General features: G+C 29.5%; 1 protein-coding gene across 1 annotated transcript; it reads right to left on the bottom strand.

The window, feature by feature from the left end:
• Positions 1–952: 952 nt before the first annotated feature.
• LOC118045957 (nuclear transcription factor Y subunit B-3) lies at positions 953–2024 on the bottom strand. Its single transcript, XM_035054737.2, has one exon. It carries the CDS (start codon positions 1807–1809, stop codon positions 1237–1239), a length of 573 nt encoding a protein of 190 aa, XP_034910628.1. The 5' UTR covers positions 1810–2024; the 3' UTR covers positions 953–1236.
• Positions 2025–7713: the final 5689 nt, after the last annotated feature.

Raw genomic sequence — 7713 nt, 5'->3', positions numbered from 1 at the left:
TCCTTGTGACTTGATTAGGTCGACTTTTCCACGCTTGATTTAATTCTCTGGGGCGGTCGTTGGCCCTGATTTGCATTAAAAAAATAAAATAATCTTATTACTAAAAAAACTGGAATACCATGATACTTTATGGAATGTATTAATTAAATAATACATAAAGAGACTTCGGTTATATTGAAAATTGGGGACACTGCTGGGAGTGGAAGGCGGCCAAATGCGGGACAAGGGCGCTCAAGTGGAAGCACCACCACTTGAGGAAAAAGTTGAGAAACTTTGACAATATTTGAATAGGGCATAGCAATATAAGAAGTTGATCTTCCAATAGTATGAATTATTGCACTTGGATCATGAGCAGACCAAAAGTAAGCTCTAAGTGCCCATTAAATATAACCTAAAATCAACCTCCAGAAAGCTCTTTTTCAACACAAACTGATCATCATATACAAAACAGCTCTAGTAATTTCCCTAACCATGCATATTACCTGTTCTGCTCCCTAAATTCCCAAAGATATTTCTGCACAGAAATGAAATAGAGCTGTACATGTGTATAGAGAGAGAGAGAGAGAGAGATGGTGTCAACTTTGAAGCAGCAGGGCGCCACCGACAAGAGTAAAAATGGAAAAACCAGAGAAGTAGATGGTTCTAAAGATTTGCTCGATTTAGAAACAGATGGAACGACCATCGTTACCCTTTTTTGGAGTACAGAGGTAGACAAAGAGAAAGTAAGAACTAACGAAGTGACAAATGGCAAACTAAGGACATAAATTCACCTTTCCTAAAAAGGAAAGGTGGGCAAAACCTAAGACCCTTCCTCCTCCCTTCTCTCTTTCTTTCCTTCTTTCATCTGTCAGAAGAAGCTCAAATTAAGCAGCCCTGTCACTTCCACTACTTCCAAAACTCCCAGGGATATTGATGCCACAATTACCAACAATAACAGCAGAAAAGAAAAGCATGCGCTAAAATCTTGATCTGATTAACATTGAAAACGAAAGGAAAACAAAACCCTTTTCATTACTAAAACTTAACAGGACAGCTACGTGCTACTGGATCAAAGAGGGACAGTAATGACGGGCTCTCTCTACATGTGAAAACAATACTTTTATCATCGTACTAGTACAGAAATTCGTTTCTGTTCTTTTCCATCAATTAGCAAGCACTCATTCAAGCAACTCTGTCATCAGATGTTCCATCGCATTACTTTCTTCTTCTACTACTGCTATGCATCATCATCAATACCTACCTTGAATTACCTTGATGATGAAACCCGCCAGCACCGTACACGTGTCCTTGATGGTGATGACCCATCATCATCATCCCGCCATACATCCCTTGCCCCCCACCACCATTAAACCCTCCACCTCCACCGCCGGTGGAATTAGCCCCGCCTCCACCTCCAGCAGCACCACTCCCACCAGACCCACCACCAGGACCATCCTTCTCCCCTGCTGGTCTTCCCATGGAACTCTTCTCTCCTTCCATCTCCCTATACTTCTGCAAGTAAATCTTCAGGGGCTCCACGTACTCCTCGAACCCTAGCGTCGTCATGGCCCACAAAAGATCGTCACCGTTTATGGTCTTCCGCTTCTCTCTCTGACACTTGTCTGAGGCCTCTCCTGTTATAAAGCTGATGAACTCCGACACACACTCCTGAACCGTCTCCTTTGCGTCTTTCGAGATCTTCGCGTTTGCAGGCAGGGCTTTTTTCATTATCCTGCTCACGTTTGCAATTGGCAGAAACCTGTCTTGCTCCTTCGCAGACAGCTCACTGACGGCGTTGTGTCCTCCTGATTCATTGTCCGAATCCGCCATAATAATATTAGTAATTTAAATTAAATTACCTAATTTGAGCTCAGAATCCTGGTTTTAGTGGAAGGAGGAGGGCAAATTGGGAAACCCAGAGGATTAACCGGGAAATTGGAGGGGGTGGGAAAGAGAGGAAGGCGGAGGTGGAGCTGGGGAGGGAGAGAGGGAGGGAGAGAGACAGAGAGTGAGAGAGAGAGGAGAAAGGAGGAGGTGTTTTGGGGTCCGTTGGATTATGAGGGTAATATGGCATCGTGGTTGACACCTGGGAGATTTTGGTCCGTTAATTTGTCGATAAGAGTAGACAAGCGTGGGGGTTTGAAGACGGTTGGATGCTTGGTGGGGTCCAATGATCCAACGATGGGAAAGAGACATATGGTGGAGTCCGTGAGATGGTGGATTTTATTTTTACAGAGTATTTTTCTATTTAGGCGGCTGCTGCGGCTTGAAGCCAGCTTAGGGTGGCTGGCTTGGATTAATATATCTTATGTCGGCACACGTGGCTTCATTTGGACCATTCATTTATTATTTTATATTCCTTTTAGTTACAGAAGAGAAATGAACTTGTGCTTCCTAAGTAGCAGCAGCAAAAATCAGTAGCAATGGATTGTTGTGATTAAAACTGTGGTGCAAATGATGATTTTTAAAAATGTTTTTTAATTAAAAAGTCTTAAAATAATTTATTTTTTATGTTAATTTATTAAAACATTTAATAAACATCTAAAAAATATTAATTTTTTTTTTCAAATACATTTAAAAAAAACAATTTAATATGTACTTAGAAATTATTTAGTATTATGATAGCTTTTATTTTTAATTATATAAAAAAAAACTATTTTTCTAGTTTTTTCATGATATTATATTTATAATTTTATTTCAAACTTTAATTTTATAAAAGCTTTTTTTATTTATAAAAATTTGATTTTTATTTATTTTGCATAAAACAATCCATTCCATATATAGCAGTTTCAATTAAATATATATTTTAAATTTTATTTTAAAAAAATAAAGTTCTTAAATCACTTTTAAGATTTATTTATAAAACGTTTGTTATTTTTAAGAGTAATTAAAATTAACACTTAAAAAAAACTACGAAGGCATATGTATTTACTATTCATTTCACCTTGTAATACGAGAGACCTTTGCACTGGATTCCTACAGTGTAAATATTTAGGTAATTTTATATATATATATATATATATATATATATATATATATATAAACTTATTTGATTGTGGTTGCTTTTTAAAATATTTTTTATTTAGAAATATATTAAAATAATATTTTTTTTTATTTTTAAAAAATTATTTTTGATATTAACGTATTAAAATAATCTAAAAACACAAAAAAAATATTAATTTAAATTAAAAAAATAATTTTTTTAAAAAAAAAACTTTTAAAATATAAAAACAAACAAAAATTTTTTATTTTATTTGTTATGTTAGGTGAGAATGATTTTAAGTCTAAAAATTTGTTTTGTATCGTGTGCTATATTGCATGCACGATGTAAAAAGAATGTTCTGCAATTGATTACCATGACCAAATTTATAAAACTATGTTTGATTTTGTCTATAAAAACTGAAATAACAGGGAACCGATTTAAAAAAATAAAATAAAATAACATAAACATAGAGGCAAACTTTTTCTCTTTTACTAACTTTGTTTTATAGTGTTTATGAGGCGTGTAACTGTTCACCTAGGTTCATAAATTTGTTTGTTCAGTTTTGGTCCTTGTTTGTTGAGCTTTCACATTTCAATTTTTAACTTCCTTTGTTTTATGTTTTTGTCCCTAAAGTTTGAAAATAGTTAAAAAGTATTCGAAAAATAAAAGATAAGAGAAAAAGTAATTGGTTATTCATATTTCGACTATTAAAAAAATTAATTTTGGTGTTTTTAAATTTCTCTTGATGGAAGGAGTTCCATAAAGAGTTTTTTTTTTTTAGTTTTCATCTCACTAAAAGAGACAAGTCAGGGTTAAAGAATATTTTTTTCTAATTTAATTTTGTATTTTTTGACCGATTTAGGAGTTTTTTAAGGTTACAAATTGATTTATTAAGCTTCATAAAATGTTTATTAGATTTTTTTAGGTGAAAATAGATGTAAAATAAATTTTTAGGCCAAAAAAACATAGCTTGAATTTCTAACCACCTCTCTAATAATTAGAATCTAGGTCAACAAATGATGCATCATCTATTTTATTTAAAAATAAAATGAAAGGATAAATAACATATCATCTATCCTTAAACATAAAAAATAAAAGCCATGCACTCAGGCCTAGGTGCGTACTAAACCTTTTTTCTTTTGGATTAGGAATGTCAATTTAATTTTTTTGGCCTAGGCATCTTGTCTTCTTCTACACTTTAAAAAATATTTTTTTATTTTAATTGAAATCCACTATAAATATTATATTTAAATTATTAGTCAATTTTTCCTTAATTTTTAAATAATCTTACTTTTTCATTGGAATGTTAACAATTTATTTTTTAATTATTATATACTTAATATGCCAAAAACAAATTTGCTCATGGATATTTAATGGGAAAAAAAATTATTGATAGATTTTTGACATGATTTCATCACATTAATTATTTGTTTTCCTTAAATCACTTACAATATGTTTCTTTTTATTAAAACTTGCATTTGAGAGCATGATGGGTTTTTATTTTAAAAAGTGCTTACAATTAAAAAACATGCTTTTATTAAAACAATAAAAATATCCATTAATAAGGAAATAAACTTTAGATTAAAGATATAAATATTTCCTACTTATTTCAAATTATTGATATTTTTTTTATAAAACTTTATTTTAATTTTTTGTGCCTTTTTATTTAAAAACATGATGCTAATAAGAAATTATGAAATTGTTTTTAAGAAGATAAGTTTTTTTCTAGGATGACATAATCAAATGATTTATGAATAATTATGTATTAGCCTAATATGGAGAATTTTTAAAATAATTTGCTCATTAATATAGAATGAAAATAAAACATCTATTCTCTTAACTTTTTTATTGTAAATATTTTTATATAATTGTTCTTATATGTTTTCTTATAGTTGTGGAGAGATGATCAATTCATGATATTTTTCTTTTATTTTTTCTTAATTAATATTTTCTTTTACAATAATAATAAGCTTTTGTTTTAAAAATAATACTTCTTATAAAAAAAAACATATTTTCTTGAAAATAAAAAAGAAATGAGTGAATAAGACTATTAGACCTAACATCACGACGACTTGCCATCTTTCCTTATGAAAAGCTCTTTGGGCTTATTTTATCTCATTCCATAAAAATGTGATTATTTTTTGATCAAATCATGTATTGAATAATTAACCCAACTCATATCCCATAAAAAGATTTATAGAATATGTTTCGATAAGGTTCACCTATTTTATGGCATCTAGGTTTCACTCGCTATATTTGTGAATGGAGATTTAATACTTTTGATTCATACTCAGATGTAATTGGTGATTATTAGATTGAAAATTTTATTGTTTGAAAAATCAAAAGAACATACTACTCCTTTTAATATCTAAGGCAACAGTCTATATATTAAGTTCATTTACCTTAAATACCAAAAGTAAATAGAAAAATATTTTTTAACAAGGATTTTTAGAAAACCATGTGTATTTAAGGATTTGAGAATATCAGCCCTATAAGCCTTTTATTGTGGGTCAAATATCAATGAGTTTTATAAACAAGTTATAAGAATCCAATATAAAAACATGCCATGTTATAAATATATATTTTTTCATCTTTTTTTAGAAATGAAAACATAAAAATAACATATTAATTACAAAACTTGCATGAACACTAAGTAAATGCAAATAATTTTTTATGAGAAATTTGTCTAAAATGCATGGAATTTGAACCTAAATTTTATCATTCCAAGTTTAGGTTACAAGTGAATCTAAGAACACAAGCTTTGATTTTTCTTTCATGCATTTGTTTTTCAATCGCAATCAACCCATTTATTCAATTTTTTTATATTTTAAAATAAATGGCATGCAACACTAAATTAAACATAAATAAACCTTAAAAAGTCAAACTTTAAATTTTTATCCATGTATTTTTCACATATTTAGCCACCATATTTTTTTATATTTGTTTTTATAAAATTACAACAATTAAACCTAACTAATCCTAAAAATACCATTTTAAACTAACTTTCATGCATTTTAAAATAAAATAAAATAAAAAGCACATAGAGCATCATTTTGCACTATTTTACCATAAACCTAAAGAAAGAAAAAGTAGAGGAGGTTTAACTTACCTCAATGATGGTTTCAGTAAAATGTGGAGATAACGTGGAGGCCCTTGGTGACTGTCATAGTGGTTGGTCAGTTGTGCCAAGGATTATGGTTGTTTTCTCTCTCTATAATAGGTTTCCTTCTTTCTCCTTAATTAATGTCTTTTTTTCTGAGATTTCTTCTTTCTTTCATTCCTATCTTACTCTTTTATACCATCTAGAACTCTTTGGTTTAAAATGAACTAGTTTGGTGACCTAAAAACCAACTTTTCACTCTTCCTTAAAATTTAGATTTTTGGTGATTTGGTGTAGTTTTCTCTCTTTTTCTCTCTCATCACTCCCCACTACCCTCTAGATAATTTGGTTTAAGCCTATATCTTCTTCCTCACTATTTCTTTTAAAATTGTGTTTTTCTCTCCTTAAACCTCATCATTATTTTTCTCCTGATGCCCTTTTAGATAGACTAATATCATTCGTTAATTTTCTTGGATCAATTTTGGCCATCCACTATTGTTGAATACTTTGTACAATATATTCGGGTTGGCTCTATTAGCATACGTTTTCTACCACCAAAAGAAGATAATTAAATGAGTCTTTGGCTGAAACGTTTTCAAGAGTTGTTTCAATTAAGCCGCTCATAACATTCAAAACAATCCTTCAATATTGACACCTTTTGCACTTCAGTCCTTGGATTTATAATTTATACAATTTTAGTCAAATTGACCCAAAATCTCAATTTTTGTTTTCAATTAAGCTCTTAATTGAATTAATAGAATCCTTAATTCAACACCTATTCATTTTGATCCTTGATCTTTTAATTCTTTAAATTTCAATCAAATTGACTTCAAATGTCAATTTTTATATTCAATTAAATACCTAATTGAATTTCATTGATCCCTAAATTTTAGTGTCTTTTCTATTTTGATCCTAATCATCTAATTCTTCTAATTGTAGTCAAATTGACTCCAAATTTCAAAAAAAAAATTCAATTAAAACCCTAATTGAATTAATTGAACCTCTAAACCTTTTAATCTCTTTTATTTTGATTTTTGACTTGCAAATTTAGCCAATTTTGACCTTCATTACAATTTTCTCAGCAATTAGACACCTAATTGAATGAATTGGACTTCAAAACTTTGCTTTCTTTTTCTTTTTGAACCCAAGTCTTTTTATTTTTCCAATTATGACCAGTTTCATCTTATTTTTCTAATTCTCTTCAATTAAAACCCAAGATACAAGAGATATAGGCCTTCCATTCATCTTAAAAGAATACATATTTGTTACTCCATCATGCATAACTCTCCTATTATAATGCAATGGTCTATCAAGCAATAAGTTTAAGAGGGTTGTTTTATACATCAACAATAAAATCTCATACCTCTAATTTCTTTTGTTTTTTCTCTTCCTAGAATTTTATTTATGTACAAATTATTTTGCATCAAGTAATAAACAATAGAGCCTTAAGGATAAAGGATATTATCCTTGATAATAACATGTTATGTTTTCTATTTATTCATTCCAAGTTCATCAATATATAAGTATGCTATATATATTATATTCTAAGCTTTAGTACTTACTTATTTGTTTTGAAATACTAATTCCATTATTGTATTCTTTGTCTTTTAAGTCTGTAGATTTTATTTTGTTAGTTTATTTTTATAATTTT

The sequence above is a fragment of the Populus alba genome, chromosome 14 (genome assembly GCF_005239225.2).
Source record: "Populus alba chromosome 14, ASM523922v2, whole genome shotgun sequence".
Taxonomy (NCBI): domain Eukaryota; kingdom Viridiplantae; phylum Streptophyta; class Magnoliopsida; order Malpighiales; family Salicaceae; genus Populus; species Populus alba.
Note: the sequence above shows the minus strand (reverse complement) of the source record. Positions and strands in the feature narration are given on the sequence as shown.